Source organism: Oncorhynchus clarkii, chromosome 20, assembly GCF_045791955.1.
Source record: "Oncorhynchus clarkii lewisi isolate Uvic-CL-2024 chromosome 20, UVic_Ocla_1.0, whole genome shotgun sequence".
NCBI classification, from domain to species: domain Eukaryota; kingdom Metazoa; phylum Chordata; class Actinopteri; order Salmoniformes; family Salmonidae; genus Oncorhynchus; species Oncorhynchus clarkii.
Genome location: NC_092166.1, coordinates 16,338,994 through 16,360,744, shown reverse-complemented (window position 1 = coordinate 16,360,744; position 21,751 = coordinate 16,338,994). Strand labels below are relative to the sequence as shown.

General features: G+C 41.1%; 1 protein-coding gene across 3 annotated transcripts; it reads right to left on the bottom strand.

Annotated features, from left to right (window-relative positions):
* Positions 1 to 439: 439 nt before the first annotated feature.
* LOC139376013 (transferrin-a) lies at positions 440 to 17,234 on the bottom strand. 3 transcript variants are annotated; one of them, XM_071118057.1, is made up of 18 exons: positions 17,172 to 17,234; positions 13,260 to 13,414; positions 12,997 to 13,148; positions 12,182 to 12,284; positions 11,725 to 11,916; positions 5,022 to 5,151; positions 4,778 to 4,833; positions 4,447 to 4,610; positions 3,548 to 3,698; positions 3,286 to 3,449; positions 2,875 to 2,971; positions 2,739 to 2,759; positions 2,430 to 2,591; positions 2,169 to 2,322; positions 1,927 to 1,994; positions 1,538 to 1,719; positions 1,021 to 1,213; positions 440 to 914 (listed from the first exon to the last, which is right to left on the bottom strand). In XM_071118057.1, the coding sequence occupies exons 2-18, from the start codon at positions 13,297 to 13,299 to the stop codon at positions 868 to 870; spliced, it is 2,076 nt and encodes a 691-aa protein (XP_070974158.1). In that variant the 5' UTR covers positions 13,300 to 13,414; positions 17,172 to 17,234; the 3' UTR covers positions 440 to 867. The 3 variants fall into 3 exon arrangements, with proteins under 3 accessions (XP_070974158.1, XP_070974156.1, XP_070974157.1); XM_071118055.1 differs by lacking the exon at positions 17,172 to 17,234 and adding an exon at positions 16,528 to 16,606 and having other exon boundaries at positions 12,997 to 13,166; XM_071118056.1 differs by lacking the exon at positions 17,172 to 17,234 and adding an exon at positions 16,528 to 16,595.
* Between the last annotated feature and the right edge of the window lie 4,517 nt (positions 17,235 to 21,751).

Here is a 21,751-nt window from a genome sequence, read left to right as displayed (position 1 = left end):
CAAGGAGGAATGGGAAAAAATGTCTGTCTCTCGATATGCAAAACTGATAGAGACATACCCCAAGCGACTTACAGCTGTAATTGCAGCAAAAGGTGGCGCTACAAAGTATTAACTTAAGGGGGCTGAATAATTTTGCACGCCCAATTTTTCAATTTGTTAAAAAAGTTTGAAATATCCAATAAATGTTGTTCCACTTCATGATTGTGTCCCACTTGTTGTTGATTCTTCACAAAAATACAGTTTTATATCTTTATGTTTGAAGCCTGAAATGTGGCAAAAGGTTGCAAAGTTCAAGGGGGCCGAATACTTTCGCAAGGCACTGTATATATATATATTTGCATGAGTGTTCATGAGAAACCAAAGCTGGGTACCATGTCTGACAAACTAATAAAACCTATTACTTTATAGATATACATCAATACAATAATTACAAAAGATAGCTTGTGAAAAAGGGTACACTTTATTTCAAGAAAGTAAGCCAAAGCTGTTGGCCAATTCATTGAACAACAACCAAAACAAATGTGAATTGGACCTCAGTGTTTGGTTAGACTGCAATTTATGAGCAGGACGGCGAATAGAAAAGGTGATTTTATTATTTCAGAAACCTGTAATCTCCTAGAAATACTTCAAGAACTGGTTATGGTTTGGTTAACAATTCAACTACAAGGTAAACAGTAGTAGTAATTTAGCGTAATTCATTTAACACTTGTTTTATCAAAGGAACGTAAAAGCACATTTTCATACAAGATTGTTTTGCACAAAACTTCTCAACTGAATTCACAGTTTCATCTACAGTCACTGCTTAGGTTTCTTGAGTGTTGAGGGGTTGGGAGAGAGAGTGTGTGTTTGCCACAAAGGTAAGCTCCACTATTTCTTCTGCTGGCAGGAATGGAAAGTGCATGCCTTCTCCAAATCTGAGGGGAGAATGGGAGAACAGGTTTTAGCTTCAGATGCAGATATGTCCTTTATACAGTGTGTGTGCACATGTGTGTGTAAGGTTGTCACGTAATGGGACTCTACCTGAGGTACTGTTGGAGCACTCCCTGAGCGATTGCATGGCGATCATGTACTCTTCCCCAAGGAAATCCTGGAATGTGGTGCCGCTTGGGATCTCCTGGAGACACTTTGTGGAATCCTTGAAGAGCGAGTTCTTTCCCAAATCTGACTGGAACATATTAAATGAGGAATCGCTGCCGCTTGAGCCGAACCTGGCCTAAACACAGGGAGAAAATATTTACTTGGTGGTTAAATCAATGATAAACCTTTAATTATATTTTAGACCATTTCTTACACTAAATGTGTATTTAATAGACCCCCTCCCCCCCAATGAACCAAAACTGATCTTAGATCAGCTTGGGATCATGGGTGGAAATGGGCCACAGTATGCACAGGCTTATGTTCCAGTGGGTTAGTGCTGGGCTGAGACAAAACCTTAAACTCTGTATCCCTCTAGTACTAGAGTTGCTCATCCTTGGCTAAACTGACTAAGGAGTTGTCTTAAGCAGAAACAGGTCTGGCTATAAGTCTTAACACCCACCTGCTGCTCCAGAAGGATGGACACAACCTCTCCACGGGACTCTGGGCGTGTTATCACAGCATGGGCGGGCACCTTGGCCAGGTGGCAGTCACGGAACTTTGTGACTGGCTGGGTAGTACCATCCTGGCAGAGTAGTTCAAAGTCAGAGGACTTCAGGTCCTGTGCCCAAACTGGACCACTACCTACAGGGAAGGATGGATAGATAGAAAGGAGAGAGTTGAAGACTTTGTTTTCAGATACAGAGAGCCACAGGTACAGAGAGCCACAGAGACAGAGAGCCATAACGATGAGTTGAGATTCATCTCTAGGAGTGAGAGGAGTGAAGCGGAGGAGAGAGAGATGAAAATAGGGCAGCAGAACATCTGTATGTGGATAAGAAACACACTTACCATCAGTGTTCTCTGGTACAATAGTGTGTTTAATGAAGGCAACATCTCCAGCACCTTCAACCAGACATCTGGAAGGATATATCAAGACAGAACATTAGATATATAAAAGAGTGAGAAATATACTATAGGCCAACAAATATATTTTGTTTTGTATAGTCCGCCATCACTATTAGAAATATTGTGGTGAAGGACTCAACTATCAGCTCCACTATTGAATCCACCATTGTGGTGGCACCCCGTACCTGAATGCTCCGGTATAGCCGTAGTACTGCTCTTCAGAGCTGGCTTTGCACCTGGCACTATCTCCTCCCACGGACTGCCCACCGCCCTTACACTGGGCACAGAAAGGAGAATCCACCTCAAATCCAGGAGCACAGCCCTTACTGAAGTATGTGGCTGAATTTGGGAAGGAGACACAGTATGAGATATACTACATTCATAGACATACCAGTACACAAGTATAGAATGACACATTATAAACACACACACAGCTGCCCACTCACTGAAGTCGCAGTTGTTAGTCTCCTTATGGATAAGACCCATGGGTATGTTCCAGCCTGCGGTCCTGCCCAAGCCGGTGTGGCATGACCTCTTGCCCTGCAGGGTATTCCAGGTCACCCCAGATCCCTTCTTTGCCACCGCCACCGCAAAGTAGGATGACGCCTCTGAGAGGACACAGAGGGAAGAGGTGAAAGAGAAAGTCCAACACTAGTCTTGATCGGGGTCCGGGAAGCCGGCCCAATAAATCTTACTGTAGCATTATAGTATGGTGTGTGTTTGGTAAGGGAGCAGGTGTAAGCATGTGTACTTACCACCAGGGGCGCTGCACCGAACTGTGAGGAGAGAGAGAAAATCAGCATGTTAACATTGTTGAGGCAGAGCAGGAGAGGATAGAAAGAGAGAGGGGAAAACACATCGATGATATGTGTGTGTGTGTGTGTGTCATACCTGCATCATACTGCTCCACCATGACAGGGACCAGACCACATTTTCCAGCAGTGAACACCTCCCCACCATCCACCGCTATGGCATCTGCCTCTTTACGCTGTGGAAAGAGGAAACAAAATAGAAATAGCAGAAAGGAAAGAATGAAAGAAAATTAGATTAAGGGAATTACTTGCGAAAGGACAAACTATAAAGTGAACATAGCACCTTGTTAATATTTTTTTTTATCCACCCCCACCCTCTAGTAATAATATTATATATAATTAGCAGACGCTCTTCTCCAAAGCGACTTAGTCATGCGTGTATAAATTGTTTACCTATGGGTGGTCCCTTGAAATGAACCCACTATCATGTCATGCTCTACCAACAGAGCTAGCGAGGACACAGAGGACATCTCTTCTCCCATAGCCTTACCATGATCTTCTTGATGCATTCATCCACTGTGGGTGCGTCCTGGCATTCGATCCTGGAGTCACCATCTGTGAAGCTGTTGATTGTCCAGGCGTCACACTTGACTTTCTCGTTATGGCCCACGGCACACCATTTGATGGCCCTGGAGGTGGTACCTGTGGCCTGCGCTGAAAAGCAAATGTTGGGGAGATAGCAATGACCTAACAGTCTGAGACGTGTGTGTGCTTGTAAAAGTATGTGTGTGTGCATGCATGTGTGGCCTCACCTTTTGTCAGGGAGCGTATAGTGCTCATGTACTCAGCTCCCAGGTAGAGGAAGGAGTCGGTGGTCATTGGCAGCTGCACTAGTTTCTGAGTGGAGTCCTTGAACATCAGGTTCTTGGCAGCATAACCATCGGAGGAGAACAGGTTGAAGTTCTGTTGGGGCACAAATGAGTGAACACACATTCTTGTGTGATTTTGTTAATCCTGGTCAGTGTCAGTTGTGATGTTTAGGGCCAAGAGTTTATCCTGAACATGTGACCTGAGGTGGAAACACTCTGGGCCCCAAGGTCACATGGTCAGAAAAGTCTCCAGGGCCCTTATTCAGAAAAATCTCAGCGTAGGAATGCTAATTTGGGACGTGGGGCCTCATTTATCAAGCGCGTGTTAATGTCTCACTAAATTCTAGTGTACGTGGAGCTTCTAGGATTTGTGTGCAACAAAGTATTTGGATTTATCAAACATATGGCATGTTTTCCTTAATAAAGCAGAGCCGTACTATATTTCTGTGTTCGTGAACGAGTGTTACAACCCCGCCTGGAAATGCCCTTATCGCCTATGATGGTAACAGAAACACCCTCATTTGCTGTATGATTTGGAGATGTTGGAACTGGGCCATGGCCGTTTTTAAAAGCACAATGGCAAATTTGATCACATTTCTGTACAGTTGTGGGGAGAATGTTTAAAACTTCTGCTGTGAAAAATTCATGCCACCTATAGCGAGTGTCAAACAATGGCTGAGCATTCTGCGAGACTGATTGTTCAAGAAACAATGTAAAAGTAAATGCTGAAAAAGCTTGCTAAATGATACCCATGGTCATATTCATAATGCTCTATAAGGCTCAACTGATCCTAGATCAGTACTCAGGTGACAGGGATGACAGGTGACAGTAATGTCCAGTACCTCGACGGCCATCAGCTTGCTGTAGATGCGATTGGCCAGCTCGGGGTTCTTGCGGCTGACCACAGCGTGGGCGGGTACTCTGGACAGGTGGCAGGTCTTGTAGCTGTCGATGGGAGCTCTGGTGTTATCCTTGCACAGCAACTCATAGCTTGCCTTCTCTGCGGCTGCAAGCAGGTAATAGGAGGTTGTATAGTAGGTGACGTGTGAGTGGTTTGAACATTTACACTAAACATTAACATAGTTTTGCCACAATTGTAATTCTAGATCCAGAGTTAGCATTTTACAGTTGTAATTCAATATTGGTATAGTAGCTAATTCTTTAAAAACTCACCAGGTACAGTCAGGTGCTTGATGAAGGCAACCTCTCCTGCTCCATCCTTCAGGCACCTCGTGAGGCGAAAATACACACAGTTAGTGACCAATCCAGAGCAGGTAGAGGGAGATAGAGAGTACTGATAGAAGGAGAAAGGATACACATATCTGCAGATTCCAAATAGGGTAGATTGAGAGGTATGGGTGTACAGAGCATGGAGTTATTCAGAGATGGTAAGGGGTAGGAAAAGACTGGTACTCACTGGAAGGCCCCGGCATAGTCATAGTAGGGCTCATTGTGAGATCTGGAGCAGTCTACCTTACACAACTGGCACAGTTTAGAATCCTTATTGGCTCCTGGAGCACAGCTGGCATTGAAGAAGTCGCTCACCGCTGCAAAACAAATACACACACGCAGACTATGAAAACCCTATGATTGGATTAAGCATACCAGCACACAGTCCCTGTACGCTATATTCAGAACGTACAGCATATACAACACATATTTAACCAACTGACAGAGAGGAATAAACACAACAATCCAAACATTCCCCACTGGGTAACAATTGACTACGGCAACTGTTTGGGCCAGCAGCATACCACCCTGCATCCCACTGATGGCTTGCCACTGAAGCTAAGCAGGGTTGGTCCTGATCAGTCCCTGGATGGGTGTTAGGAAATTATGATTAATATGACTGAACAAATCATTTTAAATGGAACTGTAAGTAAACTTATACTCTGTTATATTATGTTTAATAGACAATATGAGTTCATAAGGAGAAATTGGGTGACAGGACAAGGAGTAATAAAATGTTAAAGAACACCATTCCAACTGGGCAGGAACAAATGGGTTGTGGACTGTAAACACATAAGGTCGTTAGCCTATGGTTGACCCAACCTGAAACTTAGCTCTGGGGTTTTTAGATAAGGCAGTGAGTGCATTCCTAGGGTTTCTGTTAGTTAAAACTGTCAGTTCAGTGGTGATCGATAATGTTGAGGGTCAAAAGTTATCTGGGAGTGTGTTAGTAAGTTAGAATGAACTTTTCACCTTACTTTGTCCTGTCGAGAGGAGGGGGTTCGGTTAAGGCAGTGAAATGACGTCATGATCTGTATTTAAACTGATGCATGTGTTTGAGTGAGAGCGCGCTCCGAGAATAAATTCTATTACCTATTATTTAAAGACTGGTCTGCGTCTATTTTATGCAAACAAGACATCTTACAAATAATCATAAAATAGATGAAGGGCTTTCAATTGATGAAAGCACATTGGCTTAATTAAATTATACTAACAATTGGTCCTTCGAGCCGGATTCCACAAACTTCTCTGTCGTCCGAAGGGAAAAGCCGAAAACCGTGCGCACGGACGAGGTTGGACTCGTAGTTTAAAAGTCCTGGCCTCCAGCAGAGGTTTAATAACAGGCCGGTATATATATCTTAGGTCGACAGAGAACGTGACGGAATCGAACCGGCATTGCTTTTCCCAGTCTACAGGACGAAGGTAAATGGACTTTATTCTCGAATTTGGGAGGAATTATTTAAGATATTTTTGATTGAATGTGCTAAAGGAGTTTGGATTTAATCAATGATAGTTGCTTGAATATTTTGAACAAATACAATGGGTTTCTACTTTGTGGGTAACCAAAATCGATAGGAAGGAAGCGAGTCTGAAATGACTCGTGGTAAGGTGCACTACCGAAAGTAAACTAGGACTTAATCAATCTTGGCCTTGCAAACCGAAAGATTTTTTAAGGGTGGGATATAGTAAGTATTGTTAGATGGGACGTTCATTCTGTACAAATAGGATAGCCATTAATTCAATAAACATACCTAAATAAAGTTTTTACCTAATAGTCTATCTGTAATATGGGAAGTAGTCTGACTATGAAAAGTAGCAGATAGATATATTAAAACAGGTGAGGATAAATTAGGCTTGGTGAGGAGGCAGAGCAATTCTAGGCGAACCTAATCACTGAACCCATTCAATACTGAAAGAGATTAATATCCAGGGAGGAGAGGGAAACTAATTCTAGAAGTAGTGAGATATGAGATATTAATTAACGTTGAAAGTCCCAAGGAACAATAGTTTATAATGAGCTTATAATTGTATACGGGTGAAATGTAATGTCCAAATCAAAAGTCAACTATAGATGAGGTTTCCAGGAAGGAGAATACATACAGATTATCATTAAAGAGAGGGAACAGAAATTGGAGAGAGTCTGGACAGAGGCTCAGGCAGTGAAGGAGCCAAGGAAAAATACGCTACATTTTTATTAAATATCTGGGATTATAATCTTGGGGAGAATGAGGCCATAAACGACCAAATTGAAAAAGGCCTGGAAGTTTTGATTAATCATTAAGGTTTGCAAATATATACACATAAAACATTTGTTAGGACTATTTGTTTTGGTGCAAAGGTATTTTAAAGAGGCACGCTCAAATATGGAACTTTATGAGTTTTTATTTTATTAGTTTTAGATTATACAAGTGAATTTTGATTTTAAGGATAAAGGGTTCTTTAATATGTCTAATGTAGTATAGAACTTGACTATAAAAGGGTGGGTTGACTTATTGACCTTATCATGACTGTCTTCTGAGGTCTGATCAGCCTCAGGGGAGAGTCATTGGTATAATGAATGTGGTCCTATTGAGTTACTAGTTTTAAGGTAAATTCATTATAATGGAGTTTTGGTTAGGGGTTTGGAATTATTGTTTGAATCACTGAAAAGAAAGTGTTTCAGGATTCTGATTTACAATATTAGCTGTGAAGTTTTTGAATGGGCTATTAATGATTTGGTATTGTAACGGAGAAAAAAATTCCTTTTTATCATTGAGAATAAATAGGGGAAAATAAGATGCATTGAGGTTTGGATAGGAGATATATTAAGCCAATAGGGCAGGGAATAACATAGAAAAATAAGTTTCAGTTCTTAGGGGTGATAAATTACTGTAGATAAGGTATTCCACACTTTGCAACATATATTAAATTCATGTTATTATCAGATAGAATACTGAGGGTCCCTGAAGGAAAGGGCTTGTTAGTGTAGGAAGGATTTTGATATGGTTAGCATTTATTAGACTTTGTTTGATTATTACAAGTTTTTAAATAGTATTACATTTAACAGGAATATAGGACATCTGTGATGATTTAGGATTATTGTTAGGATTAAGATAGATTGATTAAGGAAATGTAAGGACTTTAGAGATTGTCACTCATAGATATGTTTTTTCTAAAATCAATGATTTTAGATAAAGTCAAACAGTTAGGAGCTTAGTGGTATTTGAGAGGCATGAGAGAAAAGGGTTACGGTTTAAATCGGTAAATATATATATTTAAGAAAATATATAAGTAGCACAGAAACTTCTTTAAAGTAGATAAGAAACTTGACAGAGTATTGGTACAGGATTGACATGAATGGACGCCCAAGGGAGAATTGGACATTTGGAAAATGAAAGGGGCGCTCCTACATGATTTACTAATCTTACCTAAGTCATTGTTTAAGAGTAGGCAAGGTTGTTACCTGGGCAGAGCCAGGTAACAAAGGGGGGATGGGTAAATTGTGTTCTAGAATAGGATGTGACCTACGGGATAATTAACTGATAAAAAATAAAAAATAAAATTATTAGCTAATAATAGAACAAATGAGAAACTGTTTGTTAACCAAACCTGTATGTCCAAGATTTTATGCACTACAGGTGAATTACAGGTGAAGTCACTCAATCCAATCCCTGAGGCCTGTTGGGGGTACCATACCAATGACTCCTGGTGACAGCTAGCAGAAAGATATACCCGGATTCATATCACACTGCGGGAGGGTAAGACATATTGTCACTGTCGAACAATAACAGAGTTCGAGAGGAGAACTGGAATTAACAGAATTCTGGGGGCCATCTCTCGAATGAAAAATACCTTACCTGTCCTTTCCTCACTGTTCTTGTTCATAGAAGTGAAAATGTGTCTGACTCTTGCTAAGGATGTGTTTTCTGGAAGAGGGTGGGGCTTTATAGGTGAGCTGTCCATCCTAAGCTGTATGGTTGGAGATCTTATTCCTACAACATGAACCCGAGAAGGCCAGAGGGTAATATTGACATAATTAAACGAGAAATTAGTATTAACCAAGCATAAGAGATCACTTGATCTGGATAAACAGGAAGTGAGAGTAGGATAGGGAGGGATGTTTTAGTGGAGTTCTATGTAGACCAAGTGGTGTTTGACTCATTGGCAGTTCAGGACTAAGAGTAGCTATTATGGAAGACATATATGCAAGTCTCTGTGTAGTTCATGGAAACAAGTTATAGCTCACACCATGTGAGAAGGCTACATAAATCTACATACCCAGCATGGAAGTAGATGGAGTGTAGTGAAAGTAAGGGTTTCAGTTGATAACCTAGTGCATTCCAGGTAGAAAAAGTTAAGAGCAGCTGGTTGCTCTATAGGCAGCAGAATACAATCATGGTCCCTGACAAAGCAGATACTGACTGTGGAGTTGTCCAGAGCCAAGAGCCGGTGTGGATAGTTCAGAAATTGAATTATTCACCTAAGGGAACAGCCTGTATGGTAAAGCTATTCATGGAAGCAGGAAAGCCAGATAATAAGTTGTATGGATTTGCACTATTTATATCCACATGTTCTTCTGAAATCTGAGCTTCCTCCTTACACAGAGGCAACGAGAGACTGTTTATTGTTTGATTCAGTAAAGTACTCCTGAGAAATATGTGAGGTAAAATCAGTACTGCAATAGGACAGATAATGTTACTTCTGATGTGATCAATGAGTGATTTGGCAGGATGGTTGAGATCTGGGGATTTCAGTAAGATAAGGAGACTCAGGGCTCACATCTGTTGAATGTGTGGGAGAATGACATGATGGCGGAGTATTACTGGCTAATTGAACAGAGGTATGTGTACTGAAACATTTTGAGAATGCTTTTTACGCTCATTCAACACCATGACATGGTGTTGACTAAACGGGAGAAAAGAAGTACTCCGACTGGGTCTTTTGATGATAGGGTTTGTATTAATAACATTGTGGATCCAAGGGTGGCAGATGAGATCAAAGCTATAAATTAGATCCTGGCAGGATTAGAGTCAAGTACTTTTTGGTGGTCCACTCTCAATGAGAATGTGGATTGGATCAATTATATCTATTAAAAATCCACAGCGCTTCACCAATTATTTTAGAGATGTAATGAATGACTAGGCAGAATAGAATAGTCTTGGATGTTTGCTGGCTGAAGAGGGTGGGAGTGTATAGGTACTTTGACTCCAGGATATACAGTTAGGATGGATCAGTGACCAAGGCCTTGTCTGGTTTACACACCCTAGTTCACGAGTTGGAAATAAACTCAGGGGGGGATACTTCTTTGGCTAATTGGGTTGACAGTGTGTTTGAAAGATGGAAAAATGTTATGATTACTGTGTTATGGGCTACCTTCACCTGTGTGACTGTGTTAGTTTTGTACAGACGTGGTTGATTGCGTGTATGTATGAAAGTTATCATTTCCAGGACTCTGGAAAAATTGATGACACTTCAGATGGAGATATATGGACCAATCCTAAGCTCTGACCAGTGGAACACAAAATACATGGCTTGGACGTAATAGAAGAATCCGGATCCTTTCACTCGCGAGGAGACCATATTTGATGTTTAGGAAATTTAGATGTTTTCTTATTTCAATGTATAGACTGTTTTTTCATGAAGATTAACAGAAAATCCTGATAAGTAGAATTAAGATTCTGATGTAGGATAGAACAGTCATGGAAGTTGATTATGTACATACATGTATTGATTGTCTTCTTCTAGGAGATCATTGATATTTCCATGTAGTGTTTAATGTTGGTATGAGTTGTTAAGTCATTTTGAGGGTGGATTGTTAGGAAATTATGATTAATATGACTGAACAAATCATTTTAAATGGAACTGTAAGTAAACTTATACTCTGTTATATTATGTTTAATAGACAATATGAGTTCATAAGGAGAAATTGGGTGACAGGACAAGGAGTAATAAAATGTTAAAGAACACCATTCCAACTGGGCAGGAACAAATGGGTTGTGGACTGTAAACACATAAGGTCGTTAGCCTATGGTTGACCCAACCTGAAACTTAGCTCTGGGGTTTTTAGATAAGGCAGTGAGTGCATTCCTAGGGTTTCTGTTAGTTAAAACTGTCAGTTCAGTGGTGATCGATAATGTTGAGGGTCAAAAGTTATCTGGGAGTGTGTTAGTAAGTTAGAATGAACTTTTCACCTTACTTTGTCCTGTCGAGAGGAGGGGGTTCGGTTAAGGCAGTGAAATGACGTCATGATCTGTATTTAAACTGATGCATGTGTTTGAGTGAGAGCGCGCTCCGAGAATAAATTCTATTACCTATTATTTAAAGACTGGTCTGCGTCTATTTTATGCAAACAAGACATCTTACAAATAATCATAAAATAGATGAAGGGCTTTCAATTGATGAAAGCACATTGGCTTAATTAAATTATACTAACAATGGGAGACCAGATGCTGCTGGAAGTGGTGTTGGAGGGCCAGTAGGAAGCACCCTTTCCTCTGGTCTAAAGAAATATCCAAATGATTGGAGACATTGCCCTGTGTATGGTGCTGTCTTTCAGATGGGACTTTAAACGGGTGTCCTGACTCTCTGTGGTCACTATAGATCCCATCGCACTTATCATAAGAGTAGAGGTGTTAACCCCGGTGTCCTGGCTAAATTCCCAATCTGTCCTTCATACCATCATAGTCACCTAATCATCCCCAGCTTACAATTGGCTCATTAATCTCCCCTGTAACTATTCCCCAGGTTGTTGCTCTAAATGAGAATGTGTTCTCAGTCAACTTACCTGGTAAAATAAGGGTTAAATAAAATAAAAGATATCTATCAAGTTTGAGATGTTGATTATTACGCATAATAGTCCCTGCTAGATTAATTAAATTAATAAACTACCCAAAAGCACTGCAGCCACTCACCCGACTCCACAGGTCTGTCCTCGATGCCGGCCCATTGGATCTGGCCCACAGTCACCAGGGTACCGATGGGAATGTTCCAGCCTGCAGATTTGCCCAACCCGGTGTGGCAGGACTTCTTGCCACGGAGGTTGAGGAACCCAAAGTCAGTGCCCTTTTTGGCCACGGCCACAGCATAATAGCAGGTGTCAGAGTCTGATGGACAAGAGAGGGGCCATCAATACAGCGTTCACAAACCAGATTCAGGCAGAAACCATTTGATCCGATTCAAAGTGCAGACTTTCTGTTGGCCTATCTTTGCAACTGAAGTGCTAAGGGCCATTGTATACCCAGTCTCTTCCATTCACTAATAGACATAGATTCAACATTTCTCTAAGCCTTATAAAGAACAATATGTATAACATATTCAATTTAACAGAAAAGGTCGAGGAAATCTTGAACTTGGTCTTGAGATGCTTACCCTCACCATAGTCCTCTGCAATGATGGGCTGCAGGTTGTAGTTGTGGAGGCCAGCTATGTAAATATCTCCTCCATCCAGAGTGATAGCATCAGCCTCTTCCCTCTGGCAGGGAGAAAGAGAGACATCCATGAAGGAGAAACAAAGAAAACACTCCAACAATAGACCTGCACCTCACAAGGTTGTTAATGCAAGCGGATCAACTGGTGCTGGCTGGAAATTACAGATGGGCTGCTATCTATTCTACATGAGACTAGTAATTTGAACCTTTTGTCGAACTTCAAGAAACTATCCCTAAAAAAAAATTGTAAACTACAACATGCACAAATAAAAGCTCTCTTTACCTTACTGTGACACATCGAACACACCGACAGCGTCTTGCATTTTGGTACACCAGAACTACATTCACTTCCAATGAAACGCTGCGTTTGCCTTGCAGCATTGCGTTGCAGAGGCAGTTGCAGTGCATTCGGTGTGGTGCATATGTTGGATTTATTGAAAGTATGCGTCGAACTGTATGCGTAGACGGCTTGACAGAAATGGTAGCAGAAGGTGAATGTGGAACTTGTTTTGCCTACATATCCAGATGATGCTTCGTACTATTTTGCGCAAGAACCCTGTCGGTGTGTTCAAAGCGTGAGTTACGCGCATGTGCCATGTGCGTAACGATGCAACTCCATTGAGTTTTGTATTCACTGACCTTGCTGGCGCAAAAGTAAAACGCACAAGAACACGAAACAAGTCAGAAATGACAAAAGTCACACATTAAAATACTGTTTAATAGTAGAGATTCTGATATAAGTAGTTAGTCTCTCACCTTGATGGCTTGGATGCATTCCAAAGAGTCGTCCCTCCTCACGCATGAAAACTGCGCCACATTGGCTGCGAGGTCGTGGCATTTCTGCAGCTCTTTGTCCGACTTTACGCACCATCTAACCATTCCTTCAGCTGGGGCAGCATACACCGTAGCTGAGGATAGAATAAATGCTATGATAAAATTGAGAAATATAAATTAAAGCAATCAATGTCTATTGATATTTTTCCATGCGTAATTGTCTTTGCATGTATAAACCCACTTACCGAGGCACCCCAGCAGCGCTGAGACGAGAAGCAGTTTCATGTTCTCGAAGTCTCCAAGTCAACAATTCCCGGAGTGAAAAAGCAGGCCGTTTTAGAAGGCAACTCTGGCTTTTATACAAAACCAATAGGCTGGGATCCACGGTGGGCTGACTTAGCTGAAAAGAGGCCATAGTTTGTTTAGTGTTTCCCAATATGTTACATGGCGCGTTTAATTGTTCACAGGCCGGGTGGGCGCGCGTTGCTCACTCCCTGTTTGTGTGTGTGTGTGGTTTTGTGTGTACTCAGACTTCAGACATTTCCACATAATGGAAATTCACAAAATAAATAGTCCAAATTAAGCAATATCTCATGTTTTTCAACTGTTATTTCAAAGCAGTCTTCCAATCTATAAGTGTTTGCAGCATAGTCATCATCACTAATCAAAATGTTGAGCAATGTGTAGTTCAGGCAAAAAAAGGCACAGGTGTATCTTTTCTTGAGAATTAGGGCAAAATTAGATTAAATTGAGTGTATATCCTCCCAGCTCCACAACGCAGGTAGCCTAGTAGTTAGATCGTTGGACTAGTAACCCGAAAGGTTGCAAGATTGAATCCCCGAGCTGACAAGGTAAAAATATGTATTTCTGTCCCTGAACAAGGCAGTTTATTAACCCACTGTTCCTAAGCCGTCATTGAAAATAAGAATTTGTCTTTAACTGACTTGCCTAGTTAAATAAAGATAAAATAAATACATTCGGAAGAAAAAAATATATGGAGAAAACAACCAAGGGTTTGTTGTGTTCCCAAAAGCTTCTTGGCACTAAATCCTCACTTCTGAGGATGAGCCTTTTCTTATCCAGCTTTTTCAGACTGGTGAGGTACAGCAGATGAAGTAGAGGGGGCAAGCATGTGGACACACTGATCCATGAGCAACTGCTGCACCTCATGATGAGTTCATATTTTTTGTGGCTCCCACCCCAAAGTTGCCCATCCATGTTCTAAATTCAGCAATAAAAGAAACATCCCTTTTTCAGGACCCTATCTTTCAAAGATAATTCGTAAAAATCCAAATAACTTCACAGATCTTCATTGTAAAGGCTTTAAACACTGTTTCCCATGCTTGTTCAATGAACCATAAACAATTAATGAACATGCATCTGTGGAATGGTCGTTAAGACACTAACAGCTTACAGATGGTAGGCAATTAAGGTCACAGTTATGAAAACTTAGGACACTAAAGAGGCCTTTCTACTGACTCTGAAAAACACCAAAAGAAAGATTCCCAGGGTCCCTGCTCATCTGTGTGAACATGCCTTAGGCATGCTGCAAGGAGGCATGAGGACTGCAGATGTGGCCAGGGCAATACATTGCAATGTTCGTACTGTGAGACTCCTAAGACAGCTCTACAGGGAGACAGGACGGACAGCTGATCGTCCTCGTAGTGGCAGACCATGTGTAACAACACCTGCACAGGATCGGTACAACCGAACATCAGACAGGACTGACAAAAAGTGCTCTTCACTGACGAATCGCGGTTTTGTCTCACCAGGGGTGATGGTCGGATTTATGTTTAACGTCTAAGGAATGAGCGTTACACCGAGGCCTGTACTCTGGAGCGGGATCGATTTGGAGGTGGAGGGTCCGTCATGGTCTGGGGCGGTGTGTCACAGCATCATCTGACTGAGTTTGTTGTCATTGCAGGTGTAACAGTATAACTTTAGACCGTCCCCTCGCCCATACCCGGGCGCGAACCAGGGACCCTCTGCACACATCAACAACAGTCACCCACGAAGCATCGTTACCCATCGCCCCACAAAAGCCGCAGCCCTTGCAGAGCAAGGGGAACCACTACTACAAGGTCTCAGAGCAAGTGACGTCACCGATTGAAACGCTATTTAGCGCGCACCACCGCTAACTAGCTAGCAGTTTCACATCCGTTACACAGGCAATCTCAATGCTGTGCATTACAGGGAAGACATCCTCTCTCATGTGGTACCCTTCCTGCAGGCTCATCCTGACATAAACCTCCAGCATGACACCATCCATACTGCTCGTTCTGTGCTTGATTTCCTGCAAGACAGGAATGTCAGTGTTCTGCCATGGCAAGCGAAGGGCCCGGATCTCAATCCCATTGAGCACGTCTGGGACCTGTTGGATCGGAGGGTGAGGGCTAGGGCCATTCCCCCCAGAAATGTCTGGGAACTTGCAGGTGCCTTGGTGGAAGAGTGGGGTAACATCTCACAGCAAGAACTGGCAAATCTGGTGCAGTCCATGAGGAGGAGATGCACTGCAGTACTTAATGCAGCTGGTGGCCACACCAGATTCTGACTGTTACTTTTGATTTTGACCCTCCCTTTGTTCAGGGACACATTATTCTATTTCTGTTAGTCACATGTCTGTGGAACTTGTTCAGTTTATGTCTGTTGTTGAATCTTGCTATCTTCATACAAATATTTACACATGTTACGTTTGCTGAAAATAAACGCAGTTGACAGTGAGAGGATGTTTCTTTTTTTTCTGAGTTTACATGTAGGCTACCTGCCTGATGGACTCCATATACATTACAACAGATGCTATAGGTGAAAAATTGGTGTCTCAAGCAGCAGTTTAGCTTCCCCCATAGATAGCACCTGCTCACAATATAGCACTGATCAAATAACATGAACAGTAATCTTCTGTTACCTCAATTCATGCTCATGGCATCTCTTTTTTTATGTCATTGTCATGAATAGTAGTTGTCAAGCTAGCACAGCAGATAGTGCCACAATGCACAAATGCATGGTTGCACCTTTGTTGTAGGCAGTTGATTGCTCAGTTTCATGTCTCCACTCTGTATTCTACCATATCTATGTCGCTACTGTTCATCTTGAATTGAGCGTTAATTCTCTACAGCCCATCTCGACTCAAAGGAAAGTCATATTTTTCATCAATAGAACAATGTTTTTTAAGCATTAGACTTGACTTGAACTCTTGGTAGTACTATAAATATGGTTCTCAAATGTAAAATACGCTTTGAAGAAAAGCTATCATACCGATAAAATGATATTAACATCATTGATGAATCAATTGTATGAAATATGAATGACAGAAACGCTGAGCGAGTAGAGAGACATTTTTTATTTTTGTTAGTTTAACTGCCAAGCAAACATATTTGACTGGTGTTTGTACAGTCAACATTACCCAACACAGGAGTTAAAGTACAGGCCGCTCTCCGAATGAGACCTAGCAAAGAACACAAGAGATTAGCCTGCCTTTGTTAATGTTACTTGTCCTTTTCAGCCAACACGTACCTGTTGAAATCAAATATTATTTTAATCCTTTCACAATAAACCACTGTTATTGTAGCCTCCGATGACTGGAAGTAATATTATTTCCCTGATCTTACAGTAAGAATGTATGGGAGTGTATTGGAAGGGGTTGTAATGGCTACATTTTGGAATCTCCAAGTCATGTGATTTTAAGGTAGTCTGCAACCCAAAGAGAAATAACAGCATTCTCCACACACTGTCATTTATTACTTGATAAGAGCTATTCATAATATATAGGGAAATTAGTAACCCATTTGGATAAGAGAATTCTAAAAAATAAATTACACTTATTTTAGATATATTTGACATTCTAATAGCTGGAGACCAATGTGAAACCAGTCAAACTGAAGCATATCAATATATCAACTTTCCCACTGAAAAGTTTATGAAATGCTGTGCCATTTTGCAGAATTTGAATTGTACAGCCTTTTAACTTGCAGGGATGAGCACTCTCGAATGTCTTAATTATAGGCTACCCTGACTTTCTGATAGGCTACACCCACTATCAGTATCGACTATCATTATTTCCTAAAAACCACACATATTCAACTGCCAATGTACTGTTAGTTCCCTTCAGTTGGTATAGACTACATTATCATTCCATTTAATTACATTGTTTTGTTTACCTTTTAGTTCTCTCTGTAAACGCCGTCACGGCAGTGTGGTTGTTGCTGAGGATCATTAGCGACAGTTGGTAATATAAAAAAAGACATGTAGGCTAATTCAATCGTTATGAAGCGGAGGGCTTACCAAGCCATACCCCACACATGGCACATTATAGGCTACTGTGGTACACTATTTTCCCTATTATAATTCTATATATGCACACCAATCTTCCAACATTACCGTGGGTTAAAGAACTGAATGTGATAATTTTCAGAAGGAATCAAACAACTAGATTTTAGATTCAGCAATATATTTACTGCAGAATGCTCTTCAAACTAGTTTTTTTTAATGATTCATACCATCCTAACCCAAAAAGGTGCCTAAATAATCTATACAATGTGAGTATTTTTTAATCTACCAGTTGGTGTTGAAACAGAAACGAATATACATATCATTTAAAAAAATTATTTCATTGATCCCTATTTTTGGAACTCGTTCTCTCTATGTATTCTAGTCTGTCAACAACATTTTTATTAAAGGTACACCATATTTAAAGTGTTGGTTTAAGATAAATGTACTGAAAACCCTATTGAATGAAAACTCTACGAGATAATCTGTTGGCCAGCAAGTGGGAGGGTTTTCAGTGTGCAAGGGAACCACGCCTGCAAATCACGTTACGAGCCTTCATAAGGTAAGTCTGAATAACAACAATTGAGAAGTGAGTAGGAAAGGCATGCGTAGGAATCGCATGAATTCGTAAGTCTAAATCAGGCCCAAAGAGTCTCATAGTAGGAGTACTGATATAGTATCAGTTTGACCTTTTAGATCAGAATGAATATGATTATATGGGCTTGGGGGACCTGGTCCTAGAACAGCACCCTATGGGCCCTGAAATGAGATGGGGTGTCCTGCTTTCCATTCTAGCCTCAGAACAATGGAGGCGAGTTTCATTCAAACAACTGGTACATTTTAACAATCCAATCCAAGTGGCCAGTGGCAATGGATATTTATTTACTCATGCCCTACTTGCTGATTCATGCAGAGAACTGGACAGTGAAGGGCCTATCACAAAATTAGATAGGTCCAGGAATCTTTAGAGTAAGGTAGTTTAAAGGTTAGAGGCAGACCACCAATCAGACATTTGCCAGATGCCAAGGGCAAACTTTTGTGCAAAATTGCACCCTGTGCGCTGCACTGTGACTGTACTCCAGCCTCTCCATGGGTTTGTTTCTCAGGGGTTTGGGATAACAAAGGGTCTGCAGTGCACTCTGTGCGTTTGACAAAGAAACACTCTAAAACTAAGAAACATTCTGACAAGGACATGACCATTGATTTGAATCAGGTGGCTGGTCATATGCATAACCACAGCTGGACACACACACCCACAAACGCACACTCTCTATCTCTGACACACACACCCACAAATGCACACTCTCTATCTCTGACACACACACACAGTATCATGTGAACTTTGACCTCATGATCTGAGTCAGTAGTGTCAGAGTGCAGTAACAGCGATAAAGACTGTTACGTTAGTTGCTGGGCCAAGTTGCACAAGTTCACACCGTTATTGGTGCAATGCTCTGGGTCAACATAGAGAGCAGCCTTTCCATTTATATAACCAGAAATTCAGTGGAGCCATTAACCAGATCTTCATTCTTGGTCCGTGTATCTTTGTTCATTGGTTATTCCATTCAAATCAAGAAGTGTAAAAACTGTAAATAGGAAGTGTAAAAACTGTAAATAAATTAAGTTTCTGAATTTTAAGAACGAAAATCGAAAATCAGATAGCAACTCCTTTTCTCATTTATGGGTCTGTGTACTTTTTGGCCTATTAGATAACAATATTAAAAAAACAAGTAAAGGGTCATTCCTCTTTTTATTTGATTTGAATCTGAAATTAAACAACACATAAACGGTTATGTTATTTTCATTGTCTAAAGGAAATATAAAAAAATTAGAAACTGAATAATTATTTTATTATTCAAATGTTGTGTTTTTAGTTATCTGTTCTGGTTTGACCCGTTAGCACGTTTTGGCTAATTAACAGTCATGGCTTCTTGACAACACAAAACATTATAAATGGGTCTTTCTACATGCTTTTGATCTTATATATTATGCAATCCATTAAACAGATTCAAGTTATTTATAGATTTGTTTGTTTGTCATTCCAATGATTTGATGTTTGACATTCACTGCAGTGGGTCGTGTGCACAATCCAAATTGGCCTAGGTCAGTGAGGACACCACTTCCACTTCCACTTTTACAAACTTAAGCACTTTAACCTGTCGTTTCTATACTTGTGGAGAGGCTCAATAACATGCAACTGATCACCACAAGCTTCAGTGCTTACGAGCTTAGATAACATAACCACTTGATTATATAGGAAAGCATGAATGTCATTCGATATTGCATTATAGAGGCATTTAATCATGGGCAGGCAGCCGCTGTCTGGTGAACTTTGCGGTTATGACCAATGATCTACACAGTGGTTATGACCCATGGAGAAGAGTTTCTTAGTTTTGCATATTTCAGGATCTGGACATTTCTGATGAGCCTATATGAACTACATCAATAATTAGGTATGATGTAAAAACTGAGCTTTGTCCACAGACCTATGAACATATTGAAACTCTCAGATGTGAAACCAAGCTTTTAAGACCTGACCCGTCCAGCGTCTCCTGGACTGAGTCACCTTCAGTGACAGTCCCAGGGAAAAGAGCCTCACAGTTCAACAACCAAGTTGGAAATGCTATTAGGCTATGGTTTACAATATTTACTTATCAAGATATGTGGGATACTATGCCATTACTATGCCATATAGATTACTTTGACTAGACAATTAGCCTATGATACGAAAAACGACTATTGAATAGGCCAAAAGAATAGCCTATCTGTAATGGGTGCGTGCTGGTGGCAGGGAAGTCAGGCGCAGGAGAGTGAACTTGGTATAAACGGAGCAGTTTAATAAATGCAAAAAAAAACTTGAAAACCAAAATATAAAAAAATAATATAAGAGGGTACAAAATCCGTCGCACACCAGAACATACTCGCACAATAGCATACAACAAACAATCACTGACAAGGACATGAGGGGAAACAGAGGGTTAAAATAAATACACAAGATATAATTGATGGGATTGGAACCAGGTGTGATGGACAAAACAACAACAAGACAAAACAAATGAAAAATGGATCAGCGATGGCTAGAAGGTCGGTGACGTCTACCGCCGAACACCGCCCGAACAAGGAGAGGGACCAACTTAGGCGGAAGTCATGACACTATCCATTTAGTGAAATGAATGATTGAGCACGGGTTTATGCAGTAATCCATGGTGTCTGTCTCTATACCAGTGGTTTTGGAGAACTTATTCCCTCTGCAGGTCTCAACAAGGAAGTACGGTCATCAGACTTTCACCTGACGTCTCCACATTGGTTGGTTACCTGCATTAAAAGGCAGCGTTTCGAAACAGAGGCGCACAACTGCAGGGAGGAGAAACATGACCACTGCTCTGAGTCCAATAAATGCAAGATGAGAGGCTATGGGATACAAAGCTCTCCAGCTCTGCTGTTGAGACATGGTCATGTCCGAACCTAACTACTAATACAGCGTGAGTTATTTAGGCTATGTCATCCTGTTGACTTATACCCCACTTTTCGCTGTCCCTCTAGCCTCCGCATTGCTTGCTACTCTATTGTCGAGGATGTCGACCTACGAACGCGCAAACAGGCTATCTGTCCAACACCCAGACATGGATCTTCACCACTTCTACCCATGACAGCAGCCTTCCTGACAACGCTCTATAGCTCTGTTAAAAAGGACGATCCCAATTAGGCCTACCTCAAACATTGGCGCGAGTGAACTTAAGTAGCTTTTGAGTCCATCAGGACATATGCACAGTGTCAATAAGCCTATGGACACAATTAGGCCTATTGCTTGACCGACACAACTGGTAGGCTATAGAGACATGTGGGAGGAGTGGGAGGCCCCGGTGCACAACGTTGAGACTGGTGTTTTGAGGGTACTATTTAATGAAGCTGCCAGTTGAGGACTTGTGAAGCGTCTGTTTCTCAAACTAGACACTCTAATGTACTTGTCCTCTTGCTCAGTTGTGCACCGGGGCCTCCCACTCCTCTTTCTATTCTGGTTAGAGCCAGTTTGCGCTGTTCTGTGAAAGGAGTAGTACACAGCGTTGTACGAGATCTTCAGTTTATTGGCAATTACTCGCATGGAATAGCCTCATTTATCAGAACAAGAATAGACTGAAGAGTTTCAGAAGAAAGGTCTTTGTTTCTGGCCATTTTGAGCCTGTAATCGAACCCACAAATGCTGTTGCTCCAGATACTCAAGTAGTCTAAAGAAGTCCCGTTTTATTGCTTCTTTAATCAGAACAACAGTTTTCAGCTGTGCTAACATAATTGCAAAAGGGTTTTCTAATTATCAATTAGCCTTTTAAAATTATAAACTTGGATTAGCTAACACAACGTGCCATTGGAACACAGGAGTGATGGTTGCTGATAATGGGCCTTTGTACGCCTATGTAGGTATTCCATTAAAAATCAGCTGTTTCCAGCTACAATAGTAATTTCCAACATTAAC

Excerpts from the sequence above, each read along its gene's own strand:
- LOC139376013 (XM_071118055.1), bottom strand. The coding sequence starts at position 13,299 with ATGAAACTGCTTCTCGTCTCAGCGCTGCTGGGGTGCCTCG. Across the intron at positions 11,917-12,181 it reads TGCAGAGGACTATGGTGAGG|ACTCTGACACCTGCTATTAT; the intron begins GTAAGCATCTCA and ends CTTGTCCATCAG. Across the intron at positions 3,699-4,446 it reads GCAAGCTGATGGCCGTCGAG|AACTTCAACCTGTTCTCCTC; the intron begins GTACTGGACATT and ends GTGCCCCAACAG.